Source organism: Panthera tigris, chromosome F3 (assembly GCF_018350195.1).
Source record: "Panthera tigris isolate Pti1 chromosome F3, P.tigris_Pti1_mat1.1, whole genome shotgun sequence".
In the NCBI taxonomy this organism is placed as follows: Eukaryota; Metazoa; Chordata; class Mammalia; order Carnivora; family Felidae; genus Panthera; species Panthera tigris.
Window position 1 is genome coordinate 776,548 of NC_056678.1, and position 18,059 is coordinate 794,606.

The following is an 18,059-nucleotide window of genomic DNA, read 5'->3' on the forward strand; positions in this document are numbered from 1 at the left end:
CAGAGCGCAGGACCGCTTCCTGGTCTCTGAAGCGTGTGGACAGGATGCGTGAGTCGAATCGCTCCAGCATAAAAGCCCCAGCTCTCGCAGCATGGCACTTGTCCCGAGCAGGTGTGGATGCTCGTCGCTGGGCAGAGAAAGGGGACGAGGCTGTGAGTCGGTCGTCTGGGGAGAGAGAGGAGGAGATTCGGCCGCGCCCAGCTCCGCTGGCGTCCCGCTCCACGGCAGTGGTGAAACTCGGGACTCGCGCTGAGGGTGGTTCGGCCGTGGGGGCTCTTTGGGTTGTTTGGAGCCCTTCTCACGGCGTGCGAGTGCCTCTGCACCAAGAGAAGTGCGATGGCGCCTTCTTAGCTGACTTTTTTCCAGGCGGATCCTAGCGATTTGTCTGCTGTAAATGAGCGCGGTATATACCTTTCTTCAGAATTGAAGAGTGACTGGCTCAGGAGCTTTTTTCTGGCTTGCCTTTAATTCCGTGTTCCCAAGTTGTGTTTTCTTCTTTCCTCGTGATCGGGTAGTTTGAAAGCCTCCGTCTCTCTGTGTTATTGTAACTTGGGGGTAAAACCAGTTTCCCCGTTGTCCATCGGGTGACCTTGGACTGCCTAGGGATTAGTATAACCGAAGGGCACAGGCGTCGTCCCCAAACCCAAGGCTGCTGCCGTTTCTCCTGGGGTTGTCCAGAGGGTGTGTCTACACCAAGGAGCAAAGGGAGGGAGGTGGTTTGCGGGCAGTGCGTGCAGACGCGGCACCGGTAGAGCGAGGGCCGAGGGGGTGTCTGTCCTGCAGGTGGAAGACACCGTCCCCTGAGGACGGCAGGGGCGGGACCTCCCGCAGCCCCCGTGGGTCCCGGATTATAGCGGACGTGATGGGGCTGTGCGGAAACAACCTGGTTGGAATCTCGAGACCACGGTGCCGAGGGCCCTTTGTCGCACCTCTGCGGGGACTCTTAGGTCCGCCCAGTGTCACGGAGTTTCTTGTCCAGTAAGTTGTGGAAGCCGAGCTGACCGCTCCGTCAGATTACGGCGTGAAAACCGCGGGGTCCCTTCTGCCTCCCTGTGCCGTCCCCCCACTTGCGCTCCTGCTGCCCCCCGAAGCTTGAGCTCCGGCCTGCGGCCTCTCTGCCCGGCTCAGACTTCCCGCCTTCGTACCGTGGCCGCTGGCGCCCCCCACGTTCCTGGTACCGTCTAGGGCGGCCTGCCGTGTTGGCCCAGCCTTTCTTCTGAACTGTGTCCCCAGGCTCAAGAGACCGCAGGCGAGCAAAGCCAGGTGCCTAAAGTCCAGTACACTCTTGTCGCACCTGCCTGGTAACTTGAGGGTTCGCCCGAGCGTGTAAGCCAGAAAGACAGCCGAGGCACGGGGACGCGGGTTCGCAAGGACTGACGCGTGCCGGGACGGGGACAAGCCGGATGCAGCCGTGACCTTGGACTCTGACGTCTGCAGGACTCAGCCCGCGCAGCTGGATGTTTAAAGCAGGAATGCTGAAAAGTACTGTGCTTCAGACTTGCAACTGTACTTTAAAGTTGCAGAATAAAGTAGAAAGTGGTGATTGGAACTTAGTGCATCGCAGAGATTTATTTCCATGCTGTGAAAAGTGCTGCCCCTCCCCCCCCCCCATCTCCTTGGTAGAAACCGGTATTCTCTTAGAAGGGTTACCTAAGAAAAGGTCAGAACTAAAATATAAAATTGAGCCTAGATCATTTTATAAAATGTTAAAGAACTAAACAGATAACGGATTAAGTTTATTTTTCATGAATAAAACAATGAGCTTTCACATATCATGAAAGCTCTGATATATGAAATTTCTGATATATGAAATTTCAACTGGAGGTGTTACTGTCATACGCCTAGCGTCCAGTGTGAACTTCTAAGTTAGCTTATTGGAAAAGGTAGCTCGTTCACAAAATATTAAAACTACTCCAAGTATATTTAAAAAGAAAATTTTTGTTAATGTTTATTCATTTTTGAGAGACAGAGACAGAGCATGAGCGGGGAAGGGGCAGAGAGAGAGGGAGACACAGAATCCGAAGCAGGTTCTAGGCTCCGAGCGGTCAGCACAGAGCCCGACGCGGGGCTCGAACTCACAGACGGCAAGATTATGACCTTGAGCCGAAGTCAGACGCTCGACCGACTGAGCCACCCAGGCAGGAGTCCTCCCAAGTATATTTTTTATCTGCTCAGCAATATGATTTTACCCTGGGGGCTTTTTTTTCTCTTTTCCTTTGCTTTTGTTATTTAACCTTTTGTCTTAAAAACGAAGTCACAGTTACTAGCATTAAACAGCGAAAGGGTACATGAGGAATAAAATAGGAATCTGTTACGAGCACTTGTCCTTGAGATAACTTTCATAAACTTGAGATTTATACATACACTCCTGTCCGCTGCTGAGCCAAGTGGGGAGAACGTGTCTTGTTCCTACCTTTGTGCTTCATTTTTAAAAAGAGTGAGCTAAGCAACATGCTGGTCAGGTCAAGGTCTGCTTGTATGACCAATGCTACCGCGTGCTCCCCTCAGCCAGGCCAGAGACCCAAAGAAAGTCGTTAAAATCTTCAGGCTTTGCCGTGTTTGAAGTTAGTCTCGATCAAAGGCACTAGGACTTAGGTTTTTAACAGGAACTTTTTAAAAAATAGAAGCTATTGAGGGAGACTTGTGCACATGCACGTTGAGCTTCTCAAATACAGTGCCGGGACCCCAAAATGCAGGTGTGCTGCTAGGTACAGATTTACTTGCCTTTTGAAATCTGCTACACCAACGGCGTATTAGTTTCATTCTTTGAAGCTGGGATCAGAAGAAAAGTTTTCTTGTGTCCCCGTGAAGTCCGTGCATTATTATTATTTTAGATCCAGGTGTCGTCAGACCAGCTTGAGGGGCTTTGCTGCAGAGACAAGGCGTGAGTGCCAGGACCTCCTGGTTCTGTTTTCTCCCCTCTGCTTCTTCCTCCCTTGCTGTCTTGAGAAGGACACATGCTTGTCACGGAGAATAAGCTCTGTAAATGCCACCTCCCCCAGGAGAGAATGCTGAGAGAGCTTGTGAAATTTAGTCTTGGACAATGTCAAAAATGCGAGGAACTTAAGATCGTAATAGCAAAGGCTCAGCATCTTTTTCTTTTTTTTTTTTTAAGCAATCTCTACACCCAGCATGGGGCTCGAACTCATGACCTCTAGATCAAGAGTCGCACGCACCTCAAGACCGAGCCTTGTCCATGTGCTCCTGGCTTCGTAGGATCTGAGCCCACCTGGCCACTGTCTCGGAGCCCCGGTCACCAAATGTCAGTGCCAGCGGTAGCCATCGTTGCAAATATAGCCAGAGATTAGGAAAAGCAGTTAGTCTCAAAAGTTAGGCCTCTCTGACCCAACTGAAAAGTACGTTTTAGCTTTATGCAAAATGAGGGGTTGTTGTAGAGAGCTGTGACACATTTCCACTTGTTTCTGTGGGGGGTTCTGAGCTTGATCCTTGGTGCTGGGTTGGACTCCTTGCCAGGCCGGCAGGGTGTGGATGGTGTTAGACATTCCACCGGCCCAGGAAGGACAGAGCCCCTGCTCGGCCTCGTATCCCACAGGGGTGGCGACGGGGAGGGGCTGTGTGACTGCTGTGCCTGGGAATGCGGCTTGGGGATATGGGGGGGGGAGGGTACTGAGGAATTCCTGATCGTGACAAGCTATCCAGGGAGGTGAGGACTGTTCAGGGACCGAACAAGGCAGACGCCTAACTCAGGAGCGAAGGAAATCACCCCTGGTTTCATTTCCCCAGTTCCCAAATTTTTTCTTCTTCTTTTCATTCTCCTCTGACAGCTGTTTGCAGATCTGAATACTGGGTATTACTAATGACATCGTGAGGGTACTTCTTTTCTGTTTCCTTTTAAGGCCGAGATCCTGTTGTGGTAGCCGGTTGTTAACATAAGTCACAACTCTGGTACAGTAAATAAAGTGTGTCCCTTATTTTGTTGTGGCTGCTTTGCAATCAAAGTGACCAACTGCCTGTCTCTGGTGTTTCTTTGCAGATGCAGTGTTTGAACCCAGGCTTGTCACATGTTTGTCCTGGTAATTTTCCTTACACCATTAGCTCGTGAGTTTTGTTGTCAAGGAATAGAAATGCTTATATCTGCTTTAAGTATTTTCCCCACCACATTTTTGTCAAAAGTTTTGTGGCCTGAGAGCCTGGGACAGGTTTAGAGGGTGGTGGGTTTCGCTTCTGTAAAGATGCTTCAGGTTAAGGCCGCTGCGAGGTTCCTCTGTCCCCCAGTCACCGCACTCCGAGTCTCGCGTGGATGCCTCCGTCACGGCATGCACGTGGCGGCTTGGGGTGGGCATCGAGACACCCGCCTTGTGGCGCCCGCACCTCCTCAGCCCCAGGGCCGCGCTCTTACAGCCCATACGCAGGAGGTCCATTCTGGGTGACAGCTCAGAAGGGTCCCCCTTCAGGGACAGTAATGGCCAGTGGAGCCTGCTTCCGCTCCACCTGTGAGGTTTGCAACGAAGGATGGCTTGTTCTTCGGGACCCTCGTGGTGGAGCCCCCCCAGCCGCGACGGGTTATGTTTCAGTGTTTTTGGGGTGGCTGGCGATTGCCGAGCTTAGGGACATGCTGTATTTGCTGTGTTAAGATACCCTCTGCCTTCCGCTGGCCCTGGTTTCTGATGTATCCCAGTTACAGATGCGTTCTTCCAGCCAGACCTCTGTTTGGAGTCTGACAACACAGCATTTTAAGAGAAGCCTGAGTAAGATATTCTGGTGTATCGCATATCTTGCATTCTGACACGAATAAATATCCTTGCTTTTTCACTTGTTATCACCTCGTTTCTCAAATCTAGGGCCATCTCACATCTCTGTTTCACAATTACTACGTTCTGAGGCCAGACGTGGTAGGAGTTTCACGATTTGGGACTCTTTGAACTTCTAAATAACTAATGAGCGTGTTTTCCACATAGAAAATTACTCCCACTACATTCGTGAAATACCAAACCCTAACGATGTCTTCCTTCTTAGGGTTTGGGTAGCGTAAGAGTCTTTTCTTGCCAAAAATAACATTACCACATATTACAAAAAGTGTAAATAAATAGGACTAGAATGTTTGCTTACTGTCTTCTGTGGAACTTCATTTTACATCAGAGACAGCGATGTGTCGTCACGTCACTTCATCGAAGCCTGGAGCAGTGGTGACGGGCGTTTGTATGCAGGTGACACGTGTATTTTCCCACAAAGTCTGACTTTTGGAAAATTAACTTGCGTGTATTTTATTTCATGACATAAGGAAAGTACGTGTAACTTTCTCCATAAATATCAGAGGTCTGACTTCGAGAAGATTTCAGTTTATTAGTCATAATTCCGCTCTTAGCGTATGCACGGCACATCCGTTTAGATGTGTTTAAGGTTTGGTACCAGTGCCCCAGTCTTACTCTGATGAGGTTCACAGTGGGGGTCTTCGTTCTAGGAGCCCATCTCGTAACGGGAGCATCTCCTGTAAAATAAAATCTCTTATTGTGAAATCCTGTGTTGCAAATCAGAAACATTTGCTCTCCAGAGCCCAGGGCCGCATTATGCTTTCCTTTAAATCATCATGTGGGACAAGATTGTATTCTTACATGATCTACAGCCTAGTTATTTTGTCACGGCTGAAATGTTCCAGCTTGTTTAGATAGAAAACTAGCACATCTGGGCCTCCTGTCCTGGTCTGACATAACACATTCTCCCTGCTCTGAGCGGTCGAGGGCTCTCCTGAAGCTCGCGACCAGACGGAATGTTTGCCAGAGTTCCCACCCGAAGCCCGTAACAGACTAACCTCCTGGACTTGGGTTTTAAAATTTGAAGAAGGTGCTGTAACTTTTGGTTAGGTTAAGGAAGGCTCAAATTTTTGTCTATATTGAGTATTGCGTTGTCAGATTTTCTTTTCTTTTTCTTTTTTTTTGGTCCACAGGAAAATAGGAGGGTACCTTTTCTCTGCAAGTTGCTAATCTCTGTGTGTTTTGCTTTAAAATAGCTTCTGGGGCGCCTGGCTGGCTCATCAGTTAAGCATCCGACTCTTGATTTCCGCTCAGGTCATGATCTCACAGTTTGTGAGTTCGAGTCCCGTGTTGGGCTCTGTGTGGAGCCTGCTTAGTATTCTCTCTCTCCCTCTTTCTGCACCCCCTCCCCCCATCTCTCAAAATGAATAAACGAACTTAAAAATACAGCTTCTGATCTTCAGTAAAATTTTTAGAAGTGTTTAGATTAATAAGTAAATTTTATTCCTGATGACCAAATTCCTTTCTGGATTATTGGTAAAGTGGATATAGTTTACTGGTTTTTCATCAAATCAAGCAAAGGATGTAATGAATAAAATCTAAGATTTCCCAGATCCACTCCTTTCCAGGACTCTATTACTATGCTAGCATAAGATGGCAGTTAGGCAGAAGGTCTGTTGTCTATTAAGTTTAATGGCTCACCGTGAGAGAAAACTTTTATTTATGTTCATTGTTTAAGAATATTTATGCCAATGCCAAGGAAAAGCCTACCCTCAGAAGCCAAACAAAAATAAACTTTTAAAGAACCTCCGAAGATAAGCTTGCATGCGTATCGTTACTGGAGTGACCTCTGCTGGTTTGAATAAAAGTGTGAAAAGCCAGTCCTGATACTTCCCGTTATTCAGGAGTTTACTACCCAGAATTGACAAGCAGACAGTAGGTCCACACACACAGTTATACTTAAAATGTGCTGGGTATTGGCCGTGGTTTCTTTCCCACGACCACAGAGGAAGTGGGCCTTGGGGCCCGTGGAAATCAGCAACAAAGTAGGATGTGTTTACCGAAACCACATTTATTCAGCTTAACAAATAGTGATGTAACAAAGTAATGATGCGACAGTGACAAATTGTAAAACAGTTTTTTTTCCAACAAATATTTGTCAGGTGCTTGCTATGTACTGGACCTTCCTGATGGGCATAAAATGATAATAATAGAGTCTGTGGGGTCAAGTGTAGGTTAAGGGGGTAAAAGAGGTGTAAAAACAACTGAGATAAGAAACTAACACGAGCTAAGTGCTGTGAGAGACTTGGCGGAGGCCGGGGCTTCTGGCCTGGGTAATCCAGGAAGACTTCGTGGAGGCGGAGTCATGTGATGTCGAGAGTAGATGGGACGAGGCCATTGGAAAGCTGGGCAGAGGCTGCTGCGGGGAAGGAAGGGTGGTCACTGAGACGCAAGGGCGCGTGCGGGGCCGCGGACGAGGTGATGGAGCTGAGACGGCGCAGCCGGAGAGGAAGGTGCGGCTGCGGCCCCAGGACAGGTGACCGAGGGTGGACGGCGTGGCGGGCTTCCGGGGAGATGTGGGGCAATCTGGGGCTCACGTGACTGAGAGGGTAAACGCACGGGAAATGAGACGTCGCTTGGGGTTGAGACATGATTATACGGCAGGCCCCGCCCCTCGCGGCGAGGCTCCTACTGACGGGCGGCCGGAGGGTCACACGGCCTGGCCCCTGTCCCCAGGCACCTGGCGCCTGTCCCCTGGCACGTGGCCCATGGCACCTGTCCCTGCGCGGGCGTGTCCCCTGGAGCCTGGCCCCTGTCCCCGGGCACCTGTCCCCCTCACCCATCCGCACAGGGAGGAGGGAGGCGGGACGGTGAGGCGTTTGGAGAGGGGGCTGTGTGAGGGCTTATTACTGGGGGTTGTGGCCTCCTCTCCGCCTCATCCTGGTTCCTGCCGTTCACCCCCACCTCGTGCCCCTTTGTAAAGGAGCCTCATCGGGGGCGTGTCTGTGCGGGAAGAACAGTACTGGGGTTCCTCCTGTCTGCTGACTGATTCCCACGCCACTGGGGGTCTCGACTGCGCCCCCCGCCGACAAGGGGGGACCAGTGTATTGAGTTTCTTGAGTCTGAGCTGCTGGCAGAACACAGGGCTGACAGGAGCCGTGGGTGTTGCCAAATTTTAGAATAAGAGAATTACGAAGGTGCCCCGAGAAAATGGACTCGGGGGCCCCAGAAGGCAGAGGACGTTAGAGTAGTGGAGACAGAGCTAAGAGAAGAGTCTTGCAGGGACTTTAGGAGGTGAAGAAAGTGAATATTGACTGACATAGGACCATCAGCTTCCATTTCTGAAGGAACGGTTTCTTTAGATGGTGGGTAAGCCTGAGAAGGAGCAAGAAGGGTGGCCCGGCAAGGAGGGCGCAGACGTCCCGCCAAGGAGGGGGCAGACGTCCCGCCTAGGAGGGGGCAGACGTCCCGCCAGGGAGGGGGCAGATGTCCCGCCTAGGAGGGGGCAGACGTCCCGCCAGGGAGGGGCAGGGATGGGTTTCTCGGGGTAATTTATGGGATCAACGACTCTAGAACCTTTGTTTGTGTTTCTTGCAGCCGCGACCTCAATGAGGTGGGATTGGCCGCTTTAATAAACTAAATCGAAGTCCTGTTCAGATGATCCAGGAATTTAAAATACCTTTATTTTCTTTTTAATTCTGTATTTCTTTTTTGGAGATTTTTCGGTACTACAGTGTTCGGCCTAACATATGACATGAAGCCCACCGGCCTGTGATTTCGAGACGAGTGTTTTAACATGTTTTCTTGAGTTAATGCTTCTCTCCCTGTTTCTCCCCAAGATGGGTTGTTTTCTGTGTAAATTTAGAAGAGATGAGCATAGAAGTTCCCTTCCTACCTTGAGGAGCTCATACGCTGTCTTATTTTTTTCCCGCGTTTACAATGATTTTATTTTTGAAGTGTCGTTGACATACAGTATGAGTTTCACAGGTACAAGGCAGTGACAGTCGTCCAGTGTCTGTGCTGTGGTGGCTCAGCACCTGGGTCTCAGACCAGCAGCATGGACACCCCTTGGGGTAGGTTCTCAGGCTCCAGCCCCCAGGCCAGACCAGACCCACAGTGGGGAAGCAGTAGCCGCCCTCTTGCCAGCCTTCCTGGCTCTGACACAGGCGACTTTGAGGACCGCTGGTCTCATGGCCACGACTTCCTACTTCCCCTAAAATTCCTTTTATTGAGATAAAATCCATATTCCATAAAATTCACCATTTCAAGTGTACGAGTCAGCGGTTTGTGGAGTACGGGAAAGGCCGTGCGCCATCACCTCTCTTGAACCCCAGGACGTGTTTATCACCAAGAAGAAACTCTGCCCGGTGGTCGTCGCCCCGGCCCCTCGTGCACTTTCTGTCCCTGTAGATCGAGAGCCCGGGACGTTTCACAGACATGGAGCCACAGGGCGCGTGACCTTTCGTGTCGGGCTGTCACTTAGCGCTGCGTCTTTTTACAGCCGAGCGACGCTCCCTCGTGTGCGTGCGTCCCGTCCGTGCGCCACTCGACGGGCCCCTGAGCTGTCTGTCCCCTCGCTGTTGTGAATGACGCTGCTGCGGACGACCCCAAGCGGGTTTCGTTCCCTTGCTTGTAAAGGTGTCTGTGCTCCATAGGGCCACACAAACACCCAAGTCAGGGAAGTGCGGGGTCAGGCGCCTCTGAGCCTTGGCCCTGTTTTGGGCAACGAGTCGGTCCATGAGCTGTGTGGGGCGTGTTTCTGTTGCAAGACCCCCTCATCCAACCCACACCGTTGACTCACTGACGTCGGGCTCACACGCAGCGGCCCTGTGTCTGCATTTCTCCGAAAAGCACAGCGCGCTGCTCTCCGGGGCCGCTTTAGACGTTGGCACTGCTGGGGCCCCCGGGGGTTCCGTCGGCTAAGCGTCCGACTCTCCGTGAGTTCAAGCCCCGCATCGGACTCCACGCTGAGCACAGAGCCTGCCTGGGATTCTTTCTCTCCCTCTTCCTGCCCCTTCTCTGCTCTATCTCTCAAAATAAATAAACTTAAAAAAAATTTTAAATGGTGACATTGCTAACAAAAAGCACAGAAACGTGAACAGCGTGGCGCTAAATAGAGAAAAGAACGCTCGTGGCAGTACGCAAGGCGGGCGTCCCCTGTTTGGTTCACGGGGGGACACGCATGTTGCAGGACTCTGTGCGTCGGAAGTACCGTGAAAGCACCGCCAGGACCGTATGCGGTTACAAGTCAGCTTGACAGAGGAGGTGAATTTGCAAATGTGGGACCAGGGACACGGACGACCCGCTGTGCTTGGCACGCTGCTGCTGTCAGTGGTGACTCTGCTTAGTTTGTTGGCACATGGCGGGACCCTTTCCTTCCTTCCTCCCTCCCCCCTTCCTCCCTCCCCCTGCTTCCCCCCTGCCTTCCCCCTTCTCCCTTCCTCCTGTCCCCTCCCTTCCTTCCCCCCTCCATCCTCCCTCCCTTCCCCCTTCCCCCCTCCTCCCTCCCTCCTCCCTTCCCCCCTGCCTCCCCCCTTCTTCCCTTCCTCCTTCTCCCTCCCTTCCTTCCCCCTCTGTTCCTTCCTCCCTTCCCCCCTGCCTCCCCAATTCTTCCCTTCCTCCTTCTCCCTCCCTTCCTTCCCCCTCCGTTCCTTCCTCCCTTCCCCCCTGCCTCCCCCCTTCTTCCCTTCCTCCTTCTCCCTCCCTTCCTTCCCCCTCCGTTCCTTCCTCCCTCCCTCCCTTCCCCCTTCCCCCCTTCCTCCCTCCCCCTCCCTTCCTTCCCCCTCCTTTCCTTCCTCCCTCCCCACCTTCCCCTTTCTCCCCCCTTCCTCCCTCCCTTCCCTCCTCCCTTCTTTCCCATTAAGCCATCTTAATGGATGTGAAATGGTATGTCATGCTTTTATTTCACACTTCCATAATTATTAGTGATGTGGAGCAACTTCCCATGTGCATGTTAACCACTCATACGTTTTCTTTGGAAAATGTCTATTCCAAAATTGCGACTACTTTTAGATTATATTATTTGCCTTTTTATTGTTGTTGTTAAGTTTTTCTACACTGTGGTTACTAGCCTCTCAGATACGTGATTTGCACGTATTTTCCCCTCCTCTGTGGGTTGTCTTTTCATTTTCTTGATAATGTTCTTTGAGGCACTAAAGTTTCATCATTTTAATGAAGTCCAATTTTATCTGTTTTTTTCTTTGATTACTCGTGCTTTTGGTGTTAATTTCTTTAATTTTGAAAGTGCCGTATTTATATAATTAATCAGTACAGCCTGTTGAGAGAGTCGTTTACACATTTTTAATTGGAGACGTCTGAAGAAGAGTTGGAGTTCACGTTTCAGTAGGGTTATCACTTGTTTGCCAGTGGATGTAAATGAAGTATTTGTTTGCAGATACCAGATATTTAAAAGGTTTTTACAGTGTGGTCGTGGAATTTAAAATAATGGCATCATCAGGGCCACAAATTTATAAAAAGTAGCGTCCGATTCATTTAACAAACTGCTGTTTTGTTTAGGAAAATTGAAGGGAAACACACAACTGCTTGAAACATGACTTTCCTCTATTTATTAAAGAAGATCCTGCCTCTTTTAAAAACCACGGACTTTCCGCCCTAAAAGCTGGGTCTCAAGAACTATTTGTGAAAGAACGCAAGAATCCCAGAACTTGGAAATAAACACTGTTGGTGTTTATTTGTGTTCGTTTAGATGAAGTAGCCGGCCCTCGGAGTCAGAAAACTGAATCCATAGCAACTGAAGTCAGCCTCAGCAAGCAAATAATATCAGCTAGCATGGCTTTAATCCACTAAGTAACGTTCAGTCGGAAAGATCAAAGGAAGTTACAACCAAAAACAGCCCTTGTTAACAGTTTCCCGGTAGAAGCAGGAAAAGGCTAGAAATCACACGTCGCCTCATATCCTGGCTCGCTGACCCCGTGCTCCAGCCGTCAGCAGTGCTGGGACCCTGCCCCTAGGGGCCGAGGACGAGGACGAGAAAACTCTCCCGCCCTGGCCCTGTAGGAAGCCAGGGCTGCAAGTGCACCCCTGACGCAGCGCCGCCCCGGGTCTGGAGCCCAGAGCCCAGAGCCGGGTTCAGAGCCGGGTTCAGAGCCAGCTGCTGCGCTCACCCGCCCGCGACCACGCTCAGCCGGGAAGGAACGTTTCTTCTTTCCGTGAAGGTAATGCATTTGCTCCTGCTTCCGTTCCTGTGAATTTGTTGTTTTGAGAGTTTATTTAAAAACCGAACTTTTTGGTCTGTGCTTCTAGGATTGGATTAAAACTTCGGCTCATAGGTTTGTTTTTCAGTGTAAACCCTGAATGGCACATTAAGGCATTAAAATCTTAGGAGGTTTATTTGAACTGGAGTCTAGCGCTGTAAGGTAAGGTTAGCCGTTTCTTGGGTTTATTAAAATGTGCTTTCTTTAGTAAGTGTGGGGGGGGAGCCTCGGACTTAGAGTAGTTTGTGTGCTTTCATACTTTGGGAGTCTTCGTAGGCTCCGTCTGAAGGAGAGAATTTTGAAAATACGTGCTTCTCTCATTATTAGCTGGTATGAAAATAGAACCCTGGGACTTACCTTAATCACTTTTGTGAATTGAGTAGTGTAAAAAGATGGTAATGTTTTAGCATCTTCCAACCTATAAAAATAGAAGTTTGGTGAAGATACCTACTTGGGATCGAAGCTTCCACAGCAAGATTAATTCTTAGCAGTGTTCATCTGAAATACACAGGCTGGTTACACCTTCAAGTTGTTTTGAGTCGATTACATTTATTTATTTATTTTTTTGCATTGTATGCATTTTAATTGGGGCAGTGGCCACTACGTTGTAGCTGGACTTACTGGTCAAAGTGGGAATCGTAATGTGTTGGCCATATTTACCTTTTTTCCTTTTCTGTTGAATATAGTTGACCTACAACACTGTGTGTTAGTTTGGCACATTTATATGCTGCGGCCATGAATACCGTTCTGGTGTTGAGTGCTTCTATCACAGTACATACTTACCCTTTCTTTTCAGTGTTGGGTGCTTAGATCTTAGTGACTCAGCAGGTTCGAGGACTGCATGCGTCACACGGCATTAGATCTCTGGCTGGTGTCTTGCCCCCGGCAGGTTTGTGCCCTGAATCAACAGCGGCCTTCACCTTTGCTTAAAATGAGGATGGAGAGTTTATATGCCACTGGCAGGAATATTCACGCTATTTTAGTCTGTGACATAGTTGTATGTCTGGTGGGAAAGGGTAAATTTTGAAGAAACTAGGCACAGAAAAGTTTTGTGAAAACTGAGGTATTTCATGTAAATCATTGACTGTAAATGAGCCTCTCAGTGATCATGCAAGAAAGTGGGGTCTCTTTTTACAGTTTGGTAACATTTCCTCTAACAGGTATTCTTGTTGAAATACGTCCTTTTTACACACAAGAGGGGTCTTTTAGGTCATACTGTTTAATATTTTTTTAACTTATTTATTTTTGAGACAGAGACAGAGCATGAGCAGAGGAGGGGCAGAGAGAGAAGGAGACACAAAATCCGAAGCAGGTTCCAGGCTCTGAGCTGTCAGCACAGAGCCCGACGTGGGGCTCGAACTCACAGACCTTACCAAACAAACACCTTTCTTTCTTCTTCTTCTTCTCCTCCTCCTCCTCCTCCTCCTCCTCCTCCTTCTTAGTGTTTATTTTTCAGAGAGAGAGAGCATGAGCAGGGGAGGGGCAGAAAGCGAGGGAGACACAGAATCCGAAGCAGGTTCCAGGCTCCGAGTGCTCAGCACAGAGCCTGACATGGGGCTCAAACTCACAGACCTTACCAAACAAACACCTTTCTTTCTTTTCTTTTCTTTTCTTTTCTTTTCTTTCTTTTCTTTGTTTCTTTGTTTCTTTGTTTCTTTCTTTCTTTCTTCTTCTAATGTTTGTTTGTTTGTTTGTTTATTTATTTATTTATTTATTTATTTATTTATTTATTTATTTATGAGAGAGAGAGCATGAGCAGGGGAGGGGCAGAAAGCGAGGGAGACACAGAACCTGAAGCAGCTCCAGGTTCCGAGCCGTCAGCACAGAGCCCGACGCGGGGCTCGAATTCACAAACCGCGAGATCATGACCAGAACCCAAGTCCGACATTTAACCGACTGAGCCACCCAGGCTCCCCGTAGCTCATAGTATTTATAATTAAGAAAGCTGTAGTTCTCTTTGAAGCCTCAGAAGTCACTGACTATGTAAATAATCTCCAGTTGTGGCTGGTGCATTGACTACCGTCCGTGGCTTTCTGTCTGCTGACACATTTCTGCTTCTTAAAGTGTTACAGCAAAGAGTCTTTTATCGTCGTGTCATTTATTTTTGAACTTTGCGTCTCTAACAGACTAAATGCTTTTGTTGCTACTCTTGAATATTGGAGTATTTTATTAGATTACACTTTATCTGTAACTTTTGTTTTAGCGTACAGACATAGGCAGGGTATTTTTGCGTATTTTCTGTGGCTCGGGTAGCTGACATCTTAGATGTGAATTACAGGATCGTGAGCATGAAGTTTACACCGATGGTGAAAAATGCTTGTGTCTGACGTGACTGACACACAGCACAGCTCAGGGAACACTTGTTACCTTCGCCTCTTCTGGAAGAGGCTGTGTGTCACAGCACTGATGCTCTGAGTGTTTTAACCTGATCCCACGTCCAGACTTGATGCTGAGCCGACCAACCCCTGTGGGCGACCGCGTGCAGCCGCGTGCCAGGGCCTTGCACACCCATCCTGTGTGTGAGCGTGTTGGCCGGCCCAGGGGTGGGGGTGGGGAGGGGCAGCTCGCCCGTCACCCCGAGTGCGGCCTGTGGCCTTGGCACACAGGCTCTGTGAATGCCGCCTGTTGTTTAAGATGGAAAGGCCCGATCACACCCCAGCTGGGAAATAAACGTGGGTGTCGAGGGCGGGACGGACGAGCTGCCTGGCCTGCCGGCCGTCTTGGGGAAAACACAGAACAAAGCATCTGAAGCAGGACTTAGAGATGCAGGACTGGGAAGAGGGGTGCCTTACTTCTGTCCTTTGTTGTTCTAATCCCCAGCAAGCGGGCTCAGTCCAGGTGCACCTATGCAGGCTCCGAGAAAAACAGTCACGGTGAACACAGGAGGCGCTTAATACATGCTTGCTAAATAAGGACGACGTTCGCCTGTTCAACTGGAAGACACAATTTGATGACCTCTGCGGGCAGACAAGGGTCCCGCACCGCCGGTCAGTGTGGTTTCAGGTCGTCTGCTACATGTGGGTGGGCAGGTAGGGGTCACGAGCATCCGCAGTGACCGTGGGAGCAGAGACAGAGAGGGTTTATGAGACTCGCACCCAGGCTCTCACCAAGACTGAACCCGTGGGTCCAGTGAGGAAGAAGAAAGTGCTTGTGAAGGTGATGTTTTCCTAAGCTCGAGGTAGATCTCAGGGCCCTTTAAGCGAAAGGGTGTCTTCAGTTGTGTTTGTGCAGATACGCGGAGGGGTGGCTGCGTAGACTGACGGGTACCCTGGAGACGCTGTTTGCTGGACAATGAGGCAGAGCCGTTTGGGGAGCGGCTTGGGAAGTTAGATCTGCTGCTTCTCAAACTTCACAAAACAGCAGGGCTGGAGCCCGCTCTCAGACCCTTGGGTGTGTGGGGATTTGTGGGGAAGGCGCGGGTCAGGGTAAGAGCTCCGTGAAAAAAACATATGCCACCTTCAAAACCAAACAAGCTCGAGTCCTTGTTGGTGATCGAGCTCGGTTTTTGACGTTACGGAAGACGTTTCACATCCCCTCACATTCTTTCGCCTCCCGGGATGTGGGAGTAGAATTCCCTTGGTTTGATTTATCTCAGAGACGTGTTTCCCCTGGAGGCCGGCTGCCGAGTTTTGAGTTTCTGAGATGTGTGAGGTGTTAAAACACTCCTGGTGTCTTCAGGCTTCCTTGTGATGTGCTGGGCACGTCTGGAAGGCTCGGGGACAGACTCCTGCTCTGCCTGGGAAGAGCCAGGGGCACAGACAGGTTGCTCCGGTGTGAGGTTGCCCGTTTTGCGATCTTACCCGAGGCAGTGGTTTCAGAGGAAATCTTACGGCCTGAACATGGCCCTGTCTCATGGGGAGGGTCTTGCTTGTCACCAGAGCGTTGTGGAATTCTCACTGGGCCGGACGTGAGGGGAGACGCGGGCCCGGGGTCTGTGGGTGTCTGAGCCACGGATTGGAGCGTTGAAGAGCTTAACATGCAATCAGAAATCTTTTCATTCCTTTCTTTCTTTCTTTCTTTCTTTCTTTCTTTCTTTCTTTCTTCTTTCTTTCTTTCTTTCTTTCTGGCACAGAACTTCAGGGAACATGCTCTTTTAATACAGGGGTTTGGGACTTCATTTCAAAGATTGACAAGGGGTCAGGGGACATAATTTTTCTTTTGGGTTAAATAAACTCATTAGTCAGATTGGCTGGATCCTGACCTCAGTCACAGGATCCAGAAGTAACTGTGATGCCTAGTTCCACTTTCTCACATGGAGGCATGTGAACGCTGCCCATGTGACTGTTCACTGAGGCTCTCTCCCTACCGCACCGTTGCCCCCACGCTTATAACTTCAAAAATACCCTTTTCATCGTTACAGAGAGAAATAAAGACCATGAGAACGTTCCGAAGCTCGTCCCATGTGAAGGACCTGTTCTGCATGCTGTTTGCAATGCGGCAACATTTTGCTTAAGAAACACTTAAGCAGTATTTTCTGAAAGATGGATCCCTTTAGTGGCGCTTGCCCGCTGTTATAACTTGATGGGCGTCGGTTGTACAAATTCTCAATCTGTGGGTCTCAGCCCTAGCCACACACTGGGATCATCTGAGGAGCTTTTAAAAAACGCTGATGACCGCAGTCCATTACAACTTGAATTAAATCAGAGAACCTGTGGGGCCAGGGCCCTGGGTCTGAAGGGTTTTATATTACTGAGATGGTTCTAATGTACAGAAAAGGTGGAGACCATTGGAACAGACTCGTAACTTCGTGAACATCTGTTGTATTTATTACAGTCGCTTCACGATTTGGAGCGTAGTCTAGGTGAACTGAATGTCGTGGCTGGCTCCTGGGTTACGATGGCCGCTCATTGGAGGGCTTTCCAGAATTTTTTTGAAAGACGATTGACTGATACTAATAACTGTGGAAAACCCCTCTGGGTTTATTTTCCATGTTCTTAGTTACACCCGTGAGTTCATCTGACATTGAAACTCAAAGATACAAGAAGCCTTTCTTCAGGCCGTAAGTGCATGTGGGGCCGGCGCTGTATGGGGAGTATGGGGAGATGTGGCGGGTGTTGTGTGGGCTGATAATTTTTGTGGATGAATGTGGAAGACAGATGTCTGAAGAGTGTCCTAATAACTTCAGCACAGCAGTAGTGTTCTCGACATACAGATTTAGAAACATAAGTGTTCATGGTGATAAGGTGTTCTTAGCTCTCACGTATCCCAGACTATAAAGAGAAGCTTCATTTTACGCTTCTCCTCCCAGGTAGGTCTGTTACCAAAGGCACACTCCACACAGAACAAAGGAGCACAGTGAGATTAGAAAGCCTGCCACCTGCCCACCCGTGCGGGGCTCGCATCTGACAACAGGACTGCTTTCCACATTCGGGGTTTTCTGATTTGCTGGGGCACTGTAAGATCTTCCTTGAGTTATTTAACTTTTATACTCTTTGTTGTAAATCTGGGAGGGAAAATTATGAGGCCGTTTTTTTCCTCCATTTCGTTAAGCTGTTTGTAAATACCGTGAACAGCTTCTGTAAAACTGGAACACTTAACATTTACGGTTCGTTGATGTCTTTATCAGTGTCGATTGTGTGTATTGAAAGAGGTTATATAAAAAAGATTTCATTTTCAGAGGTGGTGTTTCTTAACATAAGTCAAAACCACCTTCTTGATAATATACATTTAATAGACCGACAGTTGAGCTTTCGTGGTAAAAGAATAGTGATCTGCGACTCTCAGATTTGCCGGGACTCAGTCTGTTGGCTTCCTCATGGTGTGTGGGGGGCAGGGCACGTGGACAGGTGCCCAGATGTTTGCCCCGGATTGTGCAGGACATGACTGCTAATGTATTGCCGTTTATGAGGAAGGGGAATGATAACAATACCGAGAATTCTCTGTAACTCGTGAAGTCCCCACAGGGCAGTAAGTACAGACACTGCTAAGCCGTCTTATTGAAGGAGAGTTTATCGGTAGAAAGTTCACGAACTCAAACAAAAATAAGACAGTTTAATTTGTCTCAGAAGAAGAGAAGATCATATTCCCTTAGGTAAGACCATTCTTTTCAGTTCCTTAACACTGGTTCTTTGATTAAAGATACAGATTTTGCTGTCAGGTCACAATTATGTTTTCATCGTCCAAACCCTCCATG

At 49.1% G+C, this 18,059-nt stretch overlaps 1 protein-coding gene across 14 annotated transcripts in view; it reads left to right on the top strand.

Annotated features, from left to right (window-relative positions):
* Positions 1-18,059, top strand: part of DISP1 (dispatched RND transporter family member 1) — a 185,922-nt gene that overhangs the window by 108,486 nt on the left and 59,377 nt on the right. For 2 of the 14 annotated variants that reach the window (XM_042976968.1, XM_042976969.1), the window contains exon 3: positions 14,747-14,913. The exons of 9 other annotated variants lie outside the window; for them this stretch is intronic. In XM_042976968.1, coding sequence (XP_042832902.1) covers positions 14,877-14,913 — 37 coding nt within the window. In that variant the 5' untranslated portion in view covers positions 14,747-14,876. Of the gene's footprint in view, positions 1-7,185; positions 7,249-11,775; positions 11,888-14,746; positions 14,914-18,059 lie in introns of those variants that run through there. 3 more of the 14 variants (XM_042976966.1, XM_042976970.1, XM_042976979.1) reach the window with 2 other exon arrangements.